Below are 16,512 nucleotides of genomic sequence, written 5' to 3' on the forward strand. Positions count from 1 at the left end.
TAACCTCATCCCTGAGGGACAGACAACAGAAAAGTGGGTGGAGGGAGACGTCGGACAGTGTAAGATATGACAAACTAATAATTTATAAATTATCAACGGTTCATGAGGGAGGAGGGAGTGGGGAGAGAGGAGGAAAAATGAGGAGCTGATGCCAGGGGCTTAAGTAGAAAGCAAATGTTTTGAGAACGATGAGGGTACAAATGTGCTTTACACAATTGAAGTATGTATGGATTGTGATAAGAATTGTATGAGCCTCTAATAAAATGATTTAAAAAACAAAACCAAAGTTTCATTGCCCTCAAGTGAAGTTACAGTTGACCCTGTGAGTTTCTGAGATTGTAACTCTTTAAGGGAGTAGAAAGTCTAGGCTCTTTCCCATGGAGCAGCTGGTGGTTTCAAACTGCTGGCCTTGTGGGTAACAGTCAATGTGTAACCCACTACCCACCAGAGCTTCCAGACATTGTCAAAGGTCCCTTAAGGCAAAATCCCCCATTCTGCCCCATCAACCATTGCCACTGTCTCATATTAAGATGAAGCTGCATCACAACAAATGTATTTTTCCAAAAAAAACTATTAAAAGGTATCATCACGTTTTAAAAATCTCTTTTCCTAGTTTACAAATGTATTTAAATTCATTTTGTAAGCTCAAGCTGTCTGTGTAATAAGTACTTGCCCAGATTTTCCCTAGTTGCTTTAAATGAAGAATAAGTTTAAATTTATTTTTAAATCCACATAGCCTTAACTCTAGGGTTAAATATCTCTATTTTCCAGGGTTGCTGGTGGTGCGGTTGGGTGAGCATTGGGCTAATTGTAATGTAGGCAGCTCAGTTTCAAAAGCCCCTTATAAATTCACTATGCGTCAGAGTCGACGCAATGGCCCTGGGTGGGTTTTCTAGGCGAATGCCCAGTGTTTTACAATCTTGTAACAGCATTGAGAATGTCTAGCCAAGTAATAGCAGAAACCATTTTTCCAACTCTGATGTTAAGATTTCACCATGAGTGATGACATTAAATAGAATGTAGTAATCTGTACCAGAAAAGTCCCTTCTATACAAGCAATCTTATTTTATAGGAAATGAAGTAAAGAGGACTAAAGTTCTAGACTTCTCAATTTCTATGGTCGTGTTACATAGAATGAATTAACAAGGCTATATTAATGAAATATGTAACAATAATACTTGGCAAATTTAAAGTAAACATCTCAGTGGCTAATGAGTCTTCGTGGTGTGGTGTACAAGGCCAGCAGTTTGAACCCACCAGCCATTTGGAGGAAGAAAAATGAGCCTTTCTGCCCCCATAAAGATTTGCGGTCTTGAAAAACCCATCGGGGGCAGGTTTACTCTGCCCTATGGGGTCACATTGAATCAGAATTAACTAGATGTCAGTGACTGAGGGGCAAAAGTTTGGGAGCTACTCGTGCATGTTTCCCCACCTTTTCAAAGTTCGGTCACCACTTTATTCGATTTTTATAATTGCTTGTGTTGAGTAACCCTCGTTGGCCATTGTCGCTTAGAACTAGAACTTTGAATCAGTTCTTCCTGAAATGGGCCTGGACTGGTAAAATGTGGATGCACTAAAGGGAATGAATGATAACCAGGATAGGACACACTGTTTCTGCTGGAAACTCTGCTAAAAACGTACTCTTCTTAGAGAAGAGTAGGATGCATAGTACACAGCAACTAAATTTCTTGAATGGCAGGGTTGGAAACTATGGTACCCAGCTCACAGATGGTGGCCAACTTTAACTATGCGTCATTGTCCACATCCTTGCCAATCGCCCAATCGCCCACATGAGGTTTCTGTAAGGGCTCACTACACCACTTCTGAATCTCCCTTCCCAGACTTCCAACCTGTACATTTTCCAGCCCAGTCCATCCACATTTCACAAATCCTAGTCTGTTCTGATTTCCGTGCTTTGGCCATGACTAAGCCAGTTCAAAGCCCTGGTTGGAACATGTAGTTTATAGTGGATTAATTAGGTATTATTATGATGCTGTCTTATTTTCAAACCTAGTATCAAGTTGCCTGTGTACGTTGGCTAACTCTACTAAAATAGAATATGCTATCTTGTTTTTAGAAGAGCCAAATGTGAAACTATATTTATGACCAGGTTTAAAAATGCATCTGGCCATCAGCTTCAAGCCATGTGAATTTACTAAATTAGTATTGCTGGGCGCTCTTTAACCAGCATCCAGACAAGACTCATACCACTGTCTAAGAACCAAATGGGAACACCTTTCAACTAAACAGATATTTTTAAAGCATTATGTGTCAGGCGCTGGGCCAAGCCCGAGGCAAGAGTAATTAAAGCATACAGACACAGTCTCTGCTGTGAAGCTTACAGTCTGGGAAAGACAGATAAGCATATGTACGAACTGGACATGTGGGGGATTAAGATCTGTGTCCACATTCTAGGTAAAAACTTCTCCAAGGCAAAATGGCCTTGGCTTTCAGGTTCTGTGGCAGACCCAGCAATATTTACTGATAATCTAGAGACCCACTGCTGCCGAGCCCATTTTGACTCCTGACCACCCTGTGTATTGGAGATCTTCCCGGCAAGGTTTTCTCAGTAATAATTGTTACATAAACAGATAACTTGGTCTATATTCTGAGGGGCAGGAAGATGGAAACCACCAACCTTTCTCCTCCCCCTTCCAAGAAATAGCAATCGAGATAAAAATCGTACTGTATTTTCAAAGGAGGCTCACATGGCAGTTTAGGCTCCCAATTCAACACTTTCTAAGCAAGTCACATGGGCTGCAGTCTTCACAGTGTGGGACCATCCTCATGATTCCGATTCTGGTTGTTCTCTTTTCTTAATCTAGTTTCCCAGTCCCCTCACATGCTCATCTATCCCTCCCTGCCCCCACCTCATCTTTGTTTTAAAGTTCTTGTTGATGGTTGGGTCTTAGAAAAATGATCCTGGCTGGTAGGTGAGTGCAAACTGCTACTGCCACCAAGGACCTTCCCAATATTCCATATGCCCCCATATCGCCTAGGTGGGGCCATCTGATTGGTCACTGGGGCCACTGAGAACAATCACTGAAGATACAGTTCTCCTCTGTGCTAGTTCTTAATGGACCTTGAACATGAAGGTTTTGTCTTGTGCTAGTGGATCCCAGAACTCAAACTCACTGCTATCGAGTTGGTTCCGACTCACAGTCTCCCTAAGAGGACAGGTAGAACACCCCTGGGGGTTTCTGAGACGGGAACTTTTTACAGGAGTAGAAAGCCTCAGCTGTCTCCCAAAAGCGTGTGGTGTTTTCAAATGGCTGACCCTGTGGTTAGCAGCCAACATGAAACCCATGACGCCACCAAACTCAATGCAAAGCTGGTTCTGACTCATGGTGATCATGGAAGACAGGGTAGCACTGCCCCCGTGGGTTTCTGAGACTAACTTTTCTCATCTTCCTCCTGAGGAGCGGAGCACACCACCTATCTTGCAATTAGCAGACCACCACTTAACCACTACACCACCAGGGCTCCTCAAACAATGAAACTCACTGCTGGGGAGTTCATTCAGATTCACAACCACATGACCTGCAGAGCCCCCTGAACCACCAGAGGGCACTGTCCAGAGGGAAATCAGCCTCCTCATCACTTTAAAAATACCGTATATACCGTATATACTCGTGTATAAGCTGAGGATTTTTAAAAAATGTTTTATTGGTTGGCATATACTTCATATAAAATATAATTTATTTTAAAAAATCATTTTATTGGGGGCTCGTACAACTCTTATCACAATCCATTGTGTCAAGCACATTTGTACATTTGTTGCCATCATCATTCTCAAAACACTTTCCTTCTACTTGAGCCCTTGGTATCAGCTCCCCATTTTAATCTGAGTTTTCCGGCATATATTTTATGCAGATTTTGTGGTAAAATTAGATGCCTCGGCTGATATTCAGGTCGGCTTCTACTTGAGTATACATAGTAAGTGTCTGCATCCTCATAATAAGCATTGATTTGGGCTTGAATTTATTTATTTTTAATGCAATTTGATTGACATGTGGTTCATGTATCATATACTTTAATAGTTCGGTTGCATTAAAAAGAATTGTACAATCATTACTACAATCAGTTACAGATCATTTTCTTTCTTATTTTTTTTCTTCCTTCTTGTATTTGTTATTAGTTTCCCATTTCCCATGCCCCCAATAAGCCCCTAATCCAGTGACTGTCCCTATAGCTTCACCCATCCAGGACTTCATCTACTGGAAAACATCAAAAACAAACAAACCAATAAACCAGAGGGAAAAAACCCAACCGAGAAAAAAGCAAGGAGTATTAAAAGCTAGAACAATTTTTAAATGAGTCAAAAGAGAGATCAAATGATGAGCTATCCCATTTTAACCCAATTCTATCTGCTATGGTCATGATTATATTTGTGATATTCTCTGTCTGATAGCAAGCCTATTCACATCCCTCAAATATGAGCAGAGGCTTAATCCATCCGTGCAGAAACTCTGCTAATGGATTTTGGGTTCCCACAGTCCTCCAAAGCCACCTGCAAATCAGATGCTCACGATTTAAACTCTGCTGCCATTCCCTCCTTGGGATTTGGATTTTATTATTTATCGTTCTTGGATCACAGGGCTGGTGTGCTTCTTCCATGTGGACTTAATTGAAGCTACACGTAGATGACTGCTTGTTTGAAGATGAGCCTGTATAACCCATACACTATTCTTTCTGATAGCCCTCTGCTTTCCTCACCACAATTTGCTGTAGCACCTGTGTCTTCAGCAATCGGGAGGGTGAATGTCGAACCGGGCCATGTTGGCTTGCAGTTATTCACACAGCACTTAATGACAATCTATTATGTCTTAGAGAATGCTCTTGGTGCTGAGGATGCCATGATGAACAAGACCAAGTCCCTGCAGCCTTAGGGAGCTTACATTGTAGTGGGCAAGATGGAGCATCAAACCAATAAATAAAAATTTAAAATTTAGGTAGTGATCAATCTAACAAAGATCTTAGTGATGGTACCTCCTTAAGTCTGTCCCCTCATGCCTTTACTACTCTTCCTTCATATTTGCTTTGCAAAATCCCAACCTAGTCAGATAAATTCATTTTCTCTCACCTATTCCTACGTACGCAGGTATGGCTGGAGAGCAATTATGTGGATGGGTCACTAGAAGTTAGAGTTGACTCAGTGGTAGTGAGTGGAGGCCTAATTTTTACTTCCTGGCCACTAATCTCTTCTGGCTGCCTGGCAGTCCCACTACATTTCCTAATCTACACATTTTCCTTTCTCCTACATGGCTAATCGACCATTCCTCTCTTCTGAAAACTCCAGCACTCATTCGTCATACTCTGTAACTCTAAGTCACCATCACCAAGTTGAGTCAGACTTACAGCAATCCTCTAGGGCAGAGTCGAACTCCCCTGTGGGTTTCTACGACTTCAAATCTTTACGGAAGTAGACAGCCTCATCCGTCTCCCACACAGCGGGTGGTGGGTCCAATCTGCTGAACTGGTGGGAAGCAGCTCAAAGTATAGGCCACTAAGGCCCTGCACTCACTCGGTCAATGACCTCACTCACTCCTGACTGCACTGAGAAACGGAAAGGGACTGTAGAACTCCCAGGACATTTAACAAGCCCCCTCCCTTGTATTGGCCCCATGCCCTCTTCTTCCCCCATTTCTATGTAGAAACTGCATCATCCTGTCTGAAAATTCCCCCACCTGGGATCTACATTCCTCTCCTCTCATCTACTGCAGTGCCACCCGATGGATGAGTGGCCCAGCTGCAGAACCTGCGGTCAGTAACAGCATCTACTGGTCAGCTCCTTCAACAGAAGGCACGCCCTGGCCTGCACTCTGACACTGAGTGAGGTGAGCAGAGGAACACCTCCCGAGTAGGTCCCGCTCACAACCTGCCTGAGATTTGTGCCTCACGGGAGTTCTTACTAGGGTGGCGGAGGCTTTATCAGGTGTGCTTCCAAGTTTGGCTAGTTTCTTTGCCCAGTCCTGCTTCCTGCCACTTCTTTCCCCATCATCACTTCTCCTCACTGCTACACGTTCATCCCCATCGACCTATACACAGAGTAATGGTGCCCATCTGGAAAACCAAACCCCCCTTGAGCTACTACATGTCCCAGCTCCCCTGTCCAGTAAAACCCCAGGAAACTGTGCCTGGCTCCATTACTGGCCTCCTGGTCTCTTAACGAACAATTCCTGTCCACGTCACCCACAACAAATTGATATCCTAGTCTGTCCTCAACTCACCTCTCCTCATCTCCACCGAAATCCCCTGTGAGTGGCCTGACCCGATCTACAGGCTTTGAGCACCCCCTAGGAGGCCCTGGTGGGACCATGCTTACGCCGCTGGGCTGTGATCGGCAAAGTCCGCAGTTTGAAACCACCAGCTGCTCCACAGAAGAAAGACAGGGCTTTCTACTCCCAAAAAAAGTTATAGGCAAAAAAAAAGTTCTACTCTTGGAAACCCACAGGGGCAATTCTACTCTGTCATACAGTGTCACTGAGTCAGCTTCAACTCCATGGCAGTGAATTTTTTTCTTTTACATGTTGATTAATTCATAGCTTGAGCTAGAGTCTCTTTCCCAGAATGCCTGTCTCTCAGATCCAATTACCCACTCTACTCATTTACATTGTAGCAGGAATCTCATACTTCACTAAGACATAGTAATTGAACCGCCCCCCCAAAAAATAAGTCCTGTTCCCTCCACCCCTGAAACATTCCCCATCTAGCCTTTGTAACTCCCACCAAATGACTGGAAACTGTGAGGGGCTTGAGGCCCACCAGGAGGATAGGGTAGTAATAATGTAAATAAAATGCTTGGCATCTTTGAGGTGAGATCAGGCAAATAAGGCATACACTTAGCTTTTCCATCTGCAAATTCACTACCATTGACTCATAGCAACCCAATAGGACAGAGTAGAACAACTGCCCGTGTGGATTTCTGAGATGGTGGCTTTCTACTCTTTACAGGAGTAGAAAGGCTCTTTCTCCCACAGAGCAGCTTATGACCTTGTAGTTCCCAGCCCAACACGTAACCACTATGTAACCATCTCAGAAGCAGAAAGGGGGACTCACTACCATCAAGAAAGAAGGCTCAGGAGTGAAGCGCAACTTCAAGACCCCTGCTGAACCCCCTCCATCAAGGAGACACTGTGAGGCCACAGGGGGCAGAGACATGGCAGCAGCAGGACCCAAAGACCAGCATGACAGAGCACGGTGGGCTTCCTACACCGCGTACCATGGAAAATTGAGTGCCTTTGAGCAAGAGGCTTGCTGGTGGACTGGGCTGCTTACTGGTGCTTATACCCATGGAGTCAGGGCTGGGCGCCTTCACCCAAGGCTCACTGGCAAAGCAGGCGTTTCTCATCAGAGCGAAAAAACGGGCTTTGTAACACTGGCCAGGGCAGGGCAGAAGCCTAGGGGTCGCAGGGCCAGTGGGACCAACTGAGAGGAAGTTTCTTAGTCAAAGAACTGCCTCCTCAATCCTTTCTGATTCCATATTGTGGCCTGTTGGTTCCCAGCAGAGAGGAGTCCCATGAGAGGAAGACTGGTGTGAGAATTGGTGAAAAGACTGGAAGAGGAAGTCATGTCTGATCTCTGCTCTCAAAGAACTGACCTGGAGGTGATGTTAATGGTGCTCCTTGCATCTACTCCGTGAATTAGTGGAGGTCAGATGATGCCGCCATTACGCACTTGGTCACATTCTTTAACCCTGTACCCACTACTAGAGACAATTTCAGAGGATACCCAGTTTGTCTCCCCAGACTTCATTTCCTTTAGGTCGCTCTTTAAAAAAATAAAATCATCAAATAGATCATTCCTTCACCATCAAATGACACAACCCCATCATCTACTCTCCTGGCAGAGTCCCTGGGGGGTGCAGATGGCTAAGCACAGCCTAATAACCAAAAGGTTGGTGGTTCTAATCCACCCAGTAAGTCAGAATAAAAGTCTGACAACCTAGTCTACTTCCCAAAGATAAAAACTGTTGATAACTCCACGGTACAAGAGGCTGGCATAAGTCAGAGTTGGCGCCATGGCACCTAGTTTATCTCATATCACCTTTAGCCTAGCCTAGTTTTATCACTAGCTGACATTTCATGTAGCCCCATTTATTGTCTGCCTAATGAGCACGTAAGCTTCAAGGAGGGGTCCTGCTCTGGTACCTAGTGACTAGTGTCGGATCATTTTCTGAAAGAATGAAATAGAAGGCTAAGGCAATAAGGTTGGGCTTGGAGCACCTGAGCAGAGAAACCTAAATGGTGTGAAGACACAAGCCCTTGAAGATCTTGAGGGGCAGCACTGGCAGAAAAAAAAGTAAGTGTAAAGTCTGAAGGAAGGAATGAGTTTGGCCAGGTGAAGGGACATGTGTGGCTGAGAGAGGCAACAAAGTCAGACAGGGACTGTCAGCAGCTGCTCTTACTGAACTCACTGCATTGACCGACTCATTGCAACCCTGAACTTATAGGATAGGGCTTCTTTGGGTTTCCGAGACTGTAACTCTGGGGAGGAGGAAGCCTCATCTTTCTGCTGCGGAGCAGCTGGTGGCTTCAAACTGCTGACCTACTGGCTAGCAGCCCAATGGTGAACCACTAAGCCAGCGTGGCTTCTTGAAGTAGTAGTATCGTGTAGTAATTCTGCAGTTGGGCTATAACTCAGAAAGGTCTGGACTAGATCAATTTTAATTTCTCTATTGTAACACATACACAGTAACGTGTTGGCGTGCCTCTCCTACTACATTTACAGCTCTGAAATCTACTTACACCTCGTGTGATGTGATCATTGAACATAAAATGGTCTTTTCCCTTGAGGTACACCTCACAATGATGGGGTCCCAATCAACAGATTTGTCCCCACGCAGCACAATCTCTGGGGACCAAATGAGATCATTTACTTAGTCCCCACCACCTCTGTGAAATGCTGCAAAGACCAACTTCACCGAATAGCAAACCACCACGATCAACCCTGGTGTTACCAGAAGGTATTAGTTAACTTCGGTGTTGCCACGGTGTCAGTGGAACCATACTGTCTTAATTAGCCCGAGGGTAGCCATATTGCATTGACCCAAAGGCCACTTTGCAACAACCATAATTCCTTCTGTAATTGATATTTTCTGTCATCGCTGACCAATTGCCTGTTATTTTTGAAATTACTGATGTTCCTTGTAAACAAGCCCCCCTATCCCCCACCAGTTTCCTTTTTTCTAAGTTCTCATTTTTCCATATAACATGACACCACATGCCCTTGTACCCTGTTTATTCTACCATATGAAAACCTCCCTCTTGGGGGAGTGGGGGGTGAAAAGGGGTCCCCATCATAAGGTTGGATATAGCCCCCAAGAGACGAATAACAAAAATAGTGGGTGAAAGGAGACAACTGACAGTGTAAGACAGGAAACAATAATTGATCAAGGATTCGCGAGGGTGGGAGGGGGAAAAAGAGGTGATACCAAGGGCTCTAGTAGAAAGCAAATGCTTTGGAAATGTTGATGGTATAAGATTCTTAAGAGGCCTCACCCCCCAAAATAAAGCGATTAATAAATTAAAAAGAGAAACCCTCCCTCTCTAAGCATTTGGGGGTTAGGGGGAATTAGGCTCTAGTCGCCCCATCAGCGGCCAATAAAGGCTGGTTAACGTTAAAATTGCGTGTGGGTTTATAGGTCCCGCCCCCGGTCTGCAAACAGGATTTCTGAACTTTGCTCCCCCACGCCGAACCCGGCGCCTCACGGGGCTGCCTCTTTTCCGGAAAAACCGGTGGAGACCAGAAGCACCCAGGCCCCCAGGCGTCCCGTCGCCGCCTCGCCCACTCCACCGCGGTGGACCTCCGGGGCCCAGCAGAGCCAGCGGGCGCCGCCCCTCGGCCCGCGCCCCGGGCCGCCCCGCAGCCTCGTCCCGGGACCCCGCCGCCGCCCCGCCCCTCGGCCCCTCCCCCCGCTGCAGGCCCGCCGTCCGGGACCCCGCCGCAGTCCCGCCCCTCGGCTCGCGCGCCCGGGGACCCGCCGCCGCCCCTCCCGGGCTTCCCGCGAAGTGCAGCCTCGGCCCGCGCCCCCCGCAGCCGCCCCGCCCCTTGGCCCGCGTCCCGGGACCCCGCCGTAGCCCCGCCCCTCGGCCCGCGTCCGGGGACCCCGCCGTAGCCCCGCCCCTCGGCCGCGTCCCGGGACCCCCCGTAGCCCCGCCCCTCGGCCCGCGTCCCGGGACCCCGCCCATCGGCCCGCGCGCCCGGGGACCCGCCGACGCCCCTCCCGGGCTTCCCGCGAAGCGCAGCCCCGCCCCGCCGGCCCAGCCCGCGCCCGCCAACTCCCAGCCCGCGCCGCTGATTGGCCGCCGCATTCCCGCTTTCCTTCCCGAACCGCCATTTTGAAATCGTGTTGATTCCGGGCAGCGGAGAGCGCGGCGCGAGCGTCACGCGCGAGAGCGTCCCGCGCGCCTTCTCCTCAGCGTCCGCCGCCGCCGCCGCCGCCGCGTCCCGGAGCCTCCTCGCGGCCTCACGTGCCAGGCTCGCGGCGCCCGGGCCCCGCGGTGAGCGGCTTCGGGGCCCGAGGAGGCCGGGAGGCAGCCGCGAGCCGTCCGTCCGCCCGCCGCGGGCTGGACGCGGCCTGGGGCGGGGGAGGGGGCGGGCTGGCCGGCGGCGTCGCGCCTGGGGATGCCGGCAGGCGGAGTGGGAGGGAGCGCGCCGCCCGGGCTGCGGGCGGGCGGGGGGGTCACTGACCTTCCCATCGGGCTCCCGCAGGCCGACCGCACCGCAGCATGTCGTCCTCGGCGCCCGCCGCCGACGGAGAGGGCGCCGCCGCCCAGCCCGAGTCCAAGAAGGAGCCCGAGATGCCCGGCGCGACCGAGGGAAGTGAGGAGGAAGAAGACGACGAGGACGAGGAGGAGGAGGAGGATGAGGAGGAAGAAAAGGGTGAGCAGTCCGGTCGGACCTGACGCCTTTTTCACGCGCAAGTTTCCCCCTGTGGAGAACCCGCCTGCTTGGCGCGTGGAGGCAGGGAAACAATGCTTTGCGGGGACGTGAGCCGAGTGTCCCTCAGCGCCGGGGACTTGGGCGCTGGACGTCCGGCCCTGGACGCGGCTTTGAGCGGGGCGCTGGGCTGCTTGCCGCCCTCGGCGAGCTTCGCGCGCGTCTGTCCGGCGGGAAGCTTGAAGGGCCCCTTTTGACCAAGCCGGAGTTGGCTCCCCAAAATCTCTGGGCAGCTGGACTGCATAGTTATTGGACTTTGTGACGATATCGCTAGATCTTTAAAGCAACCCCATCGGAAGATCAAAAGAAGTTTTTTCATACACACATATATATGTGTATTTTGCGATCTTCTTATTTTAAAAAAATCATTGTACTAGGGGTTCATACAACTCTGATCACAATCCATACATGCATCCATTGCGTAAAGCACATTAGCCCATTCACTGCCCTCTCTTTTCTTATTTTAAAGTATGTTTATTTTTTGCCGCTTGGTAGCAAAGATGGTTCTGAACTAGACGAGTACCAGACAGTTCTTTCGGTAGGAAACGGGTGAAAGCTGTCGCCACCTGTGCTGAGAAAGTTACATGTAAAACGGGCCCCGGAAAGAGCACTTTCGGAGCAGTCTGCCTCCAGCGAGGGCGGGTGCTTTTGATTGGAGGCGTGAGAGAAAAAGACGCCACACTTAAGGTGGTATGGTGCCAGCTTATTCTTGGAACTTCCTGTTTTTTAACACTTTGAAGATTCAAATCACAAATACCGGGGTTTTTTTGGCGGGGAGGGACTGGGTTGGATGATTTTCGCCTAGTCTACACTTATTTCGCATATAGCTGAACCTCTGACAGACTTGGGGAAGAGATGGGAAGTTTACTTTTCAAACAGGTTTAACGAGCCCTGTAAAGTTGCCCTGGTCAACACTTACAAATGCCATCTAGACTACAGAATCAGCCTTTGGCTTGGTTAAAATTTTGTGGTCTCCAAAAAGAGCATATTCCCCATTTAAATATAAAGACACTAGAACAAAATATAAATGATTTCTAAAATACTCATGGTATTATTTCCCTGCAATGCCTCTTGGTCAGAGGCTTTCTCAGCACTTTTTCCTTTAGTGTTGTTTGCTCTTCCGTGCCCCTAATGATGACTATTTGTGTGTCCCTTAAAAATAATATAAAATGCCAACACTAACACTTAAGAGATTGTCAGGAGGTCAGAGAATCCCATTTTGAACCAGAATAAATAGCAACTTTTGTAGCATGATATCTTCATTTATTTTTTAATGAATGGGTTTTCTTCCCCTTAACTCTGAAAACTTAAATCCACAATGAAGGTATTGTGGAAGCAAGGCAGTGAAATTGACAGGACAAACAAGGGGTCAGATTGGCCAAACCTAGCCAGTGGTTTTGTGGTTGAGGCTTGTGAAAGAAAAAGTGAAAATTTTCACCGGTGACTTCAAGGTTTCTGTCTCAGGCAGCTGAGTGTGTATGGCATGACCATATTTGCTCAAGAAAGTAATTGACAGAGATGAGCAAGCTTCAAGATGATTGTGGCTTCTGTTTTGCATGACACAGCTGTCCTGTGGGCAGCCAGGTGTTCAAAAGGGCTGCAAACGTTCATGGAAAATTCCATTGCCTTTCCACTTCACGTTAGCACTAACTTTTTGAAACCTTCTGTGTACTCGCTGATGTAGAAAGTTAGAACTGTAGTGAAAGGCAAAGGAAGGCCTCAAATCACTTGGGCAATGGAAACGGAGTGATAACTGTTTTTAACTCTTTATGTACAGTTGCCAGAATACATCTTAGACTGCAAATTTACTTCGTCTTCCTATCCTTCAAAACCAGCTCCAATATCATGATCCCTTTCCCTAATCCAAAATAAACATTCCCTCCTTAATTTTTTTTTTTGAGAGGTTGGTTAATTTTATTTTTTTTAACAATTTATTGGGGCTCATACAATTCTTTTCACCGTTCATATATATACATACATCAATTGTATAAAGCACATCTGTACAGTCTTTGCCCTAATCATTTTTTTTCTTTTCTTCTTTTACATTTTATTAGGGACTCATACAACTCTTACCACAATTCATACATATACATACATCAATTGTATAAAGCACATCCATACATTCCCTGCCCCAATCATTCTCAAGGCATTTGCTCTCCACTTAAGCCCCTTGCATCAGGTCCTCTTTTTTTTCCCCTCCTCCCTCCCCATTCCCCCCTCCCTCATATGCCCTTGGTAATTTATACATCGTTGTTTTGTCATATCTTGCCCTATCCGGAGTCTCCCTTCCCCCCTTCTCTGCTGTCCCTCTCCCAGGGAAGAGGTCACATGTGGATCCTTGTAATCAGTTCCCCCTTTCCAACCCACTCACCCTCCACTCTCCCAGCATCGTCCCTCACACCCTTGGTCCTGAAGGTATCATCCACCCTGGATTCCCTGTACCTCCAACCCTCATATGCACCAGTGTACAGCCTCTGTCCTATCCAGCCCTGCAAGGTAGAATTCGGATCATGGTAGTTGGGGGGAGGAAGCAACCAGGATCCAGGGGAAAGCTGTGTTCTTCATCGATACTACCTCACTCCCTAATTAACCCATCTCCACTCCTAAACCCCTCTATGAGGGGATCTCCATTGGTCGACACTTGGGCCTTGGGTCTCCACTCTGCACTTCTCCCTTCATTTAATATGATATATATATACATATATATACATACATATACACATACATACACATACAAACACACACTTATATCTTTTTTTTTTTTTGCATGATGCCTTATACCTGGTCCCTTGGGCACCTCGTGATCGCACTGGCCGGTGTGCTTCTTCCATGTGGGCTTATTTGCTTCTGAGCTAGATGGCCGCTTGTTCACCTTCAAGCCTTTAAGACCCCAGACACTATCTCTTTTGATAGCCGGGCACCATCAGCTTTCTTCACCACATTTGCTTATGCACCCATTTGTCTTCAGCGATCCTATCATGGAGGTGTGCAGTCAATGATATGATGTTTTGTTCTTTGATGCCTGGTAATCCCTCCTTAATTTGTGGCACTTTTATTTTTCTTTATTTTCTTTATTTTTTCAAATACTTTTATTGGGGGCTCTTAAATCTCTTACCACAATGCATACATTCATCCAGTGTGTCAAGCACATCTGCACATAGGCTGCCATCATCATTTTCCAGGCACTTTCCCCTCCCCGCTTGCCCTCCCTCACAAACCCTTGATAAGTTATAGATTATTATTTCCATATCTTACATCATCCTCTGTCACCCCTCACCCACTTGTCCATTTTTCGCCCCCCTGGGAGGGGGTTCTAGGTTGATCCTTGTGATCCATTCCCCTTTTCTCTCCCCCCCCCCATGCTCCCCTAATCCTCCTCGTATCTCTACTCTCCTTGTTGGCCCGGAGGGGTTTATCTCTCCTGGATTCCTTGTGTTGCAGGCTCTTATCTGTAGCAGTGCATGCTAAGGTCTAATCCAATTTGTAAGGTAGAATTGAGTTCATGATAGTGGGAGGAAGGAAGCACCAAAGAACTAGAGGAACGTTGTGTGTTTCATCAGTGCTATACTGCACCCTGACTGGCTCATGTCTTCCCTGTGACCCCTCTGTGATGGGATGTCCAGTTGTCTACAGATGGGCATTAGGTCTCCACTCCATGACCCCCCTACCCATTCACATTGGGTATGATTTTGTTCTGGGTCTTAGATGCCTGATACTTGATCCCATCGATAACTCATGATCACACAAGCTGGTGTGCTTCTTCCATGTGGGCTTTGTTGCTTCTCAGCTAAATGGCCACATATTTATCTTCAAGCCTTTAAGACCCCAGATGCTATATCTTTGGATAGCTGGGCACCATCAGCTTTCTTCACTACATTTGCTTATGCACCCATTTTGTCTTTAGTGATCGTGTCGGGAAGGTGAGCATCACAGAATGTCAGATTGTTAGAACAAAGTGTTCTTGTGTTGAGGGAGCACTTGAGTGGAGGCCCAATGTCCATCTGTAACCTCAATTCTTAACATATAGATATGAGTACATAGTTCTATTCCCCTCTTGTTATATATTTACATATGTACATGCCTTTATTTAGACTTCTATAAATATCCTTTGCCTCCTGGTTCTTTCCTCTAATGGTACTTTTATAAATGAAGGTATATTACTTTTTTACAGGGAGCCTGGTGGAGTAGTGGGTTACATGTTGGACTGCTAACCTCAAGATTAGTGGTTCAAAACCTTCAGCCCCTCTAAGGCAGAAACATGGAACTTTCTGCTGCTGCTACAGAGATTTACAGTGTGAGGAATCCACATGGGCAGTTCTGCTCTGTCTTGGGTTAGTTTTTGTTAGCATCGACTCAATGGCAATACCTTTGGGGGCTAGCTGATACATGGGAGTTTTTTATTTTTTAGATCTAAAAATATTTTAATTATTTTATTGGGGGCTCTTTACAGCTTTTATAGCAATCCATACATCAGTTGTTTTGAGCACATTTGTACATATATTGCCATCATAATTTCCAAAACATTTTCTCCTTGAGCTACATAGAAGTTTTTTATCTCATTTCCCTGAGTAGACCTGCTCCTTTTCAAGAGAGATTCAATGTCTGAAACAATGTCAGTTTAACTTCCTTCATACTTCGTGCAGCTTTGCATAAAACAATCATTTAAGTGAATGAATGGAAGAATCTCCATCAATCAATAGCCAACCACCATGAATTTTTACTGGAAGTAGAAATTGCCCATTCAGGCAATTTTTCCCCCCAGGCAATTTCTAACAGTATTTTAGTCTGCAGTCACATGTGGTTGGTTACACAGTTAAGAAATCTCAGTTGGACGATGGGACATAGCAAACACAAGCTTCCTGCACGTAATGTGTGTCTCAAGTCTCCTGGCACAGCAGTGGTGCTTCCAGGAGTGTGATGTTGCATTGCATATGTGACCAATAATACAAAGTCATAAATGCTTACGTTACTAGCTTATCTGTCTTGTACCACCTGACTGCTCTGATTCCTAAGCAGCAGCATCTCATCTCATGTGTTGCCATCTTCTCAGTTCTGTAGTATTCTCTTCCCTGTAACATTTCTTTCAAAAGAATGACTGTGCAGTACATCTTGACATTGGAATGCAACAGACTAGGGATCGAATCAGCAGGAGGCAAAGCTGAAATACTGATTCAGAATGAAACAAAAAGATCATTAAACAACCCCAACCCACTGCTGCTTAGTCACTTCCGACTCATGGCTGCCCCATAGGACAGAGCAGAAGGACACCTTAAGGTGTGGGGAACGAAATGTGTATGGAAGCAGACAGGTGAAAAAGGGATGAATGCCATTGCTTGCTGTATAGGTATGTGCGTCACAACCATGACAGACTTTAGAAACAAATTCTCCAAGGTTTAAAGGATAAGCTGCTGAAAGCTGCATCGCTAAAGACAATGTTGAGAGGGACCGATTTCTAATCTGGAGAGATTGCTAATGTGGTGGAGGACCAAGCACAAACATGTGGTCCTCTCGCACACCTGTGATCACTGTTGAGGCTTGAAGCTTGTTTGGGCTGCTTAATCATTAAATCCG

The 16,512-nt window shown here is 46.7% G+C and overlaps 1 protein-coding gene across 1 annotated transcript in view; it reads left to right on the forward strand.

Annotated features, from left to right (window-relative positions):
- Positions 1-10,339: 10,339 nt before the first annotated feature.
- Positions 10,340-16,512, forward strand: part of DEK (DEK proto-oncogene) — a 30,634-nt gene continuing 24,461 nt past the window's right edge. Inside the window, exons 1-2 of the mRNA XM_075533424.1 lie at positions 10,340-10,502; positions 10,714-10,884. Coding sequence (XP_075389539.1) covers positions 10,731-10,884 — 154 coding nt within the window. The 5' untranslated portion in view covers positions 10,340-10,502; positions 10,714-10,730. The remainder of the gene's footprint in view (positions 10,503-10,713; positions 10,885-16,512) is intronic.

This window comes from Tenrec ecaudatus, chromosome 1 (genome assembly GCF_050624435.1).
Source record: "Tenrec ecaudatus isolate mTenEca1 chromosome 1, mTenEca1.hap1, whole genome shotgun sequence".
Classification (NCBI taxonomy): domain Eukaryota; kingdom Metazoa; phylum Chordata; class Mammalia; order Afrosoricida; family Tenrecidae; genus Tenrec; species Tenrec ecaudatus.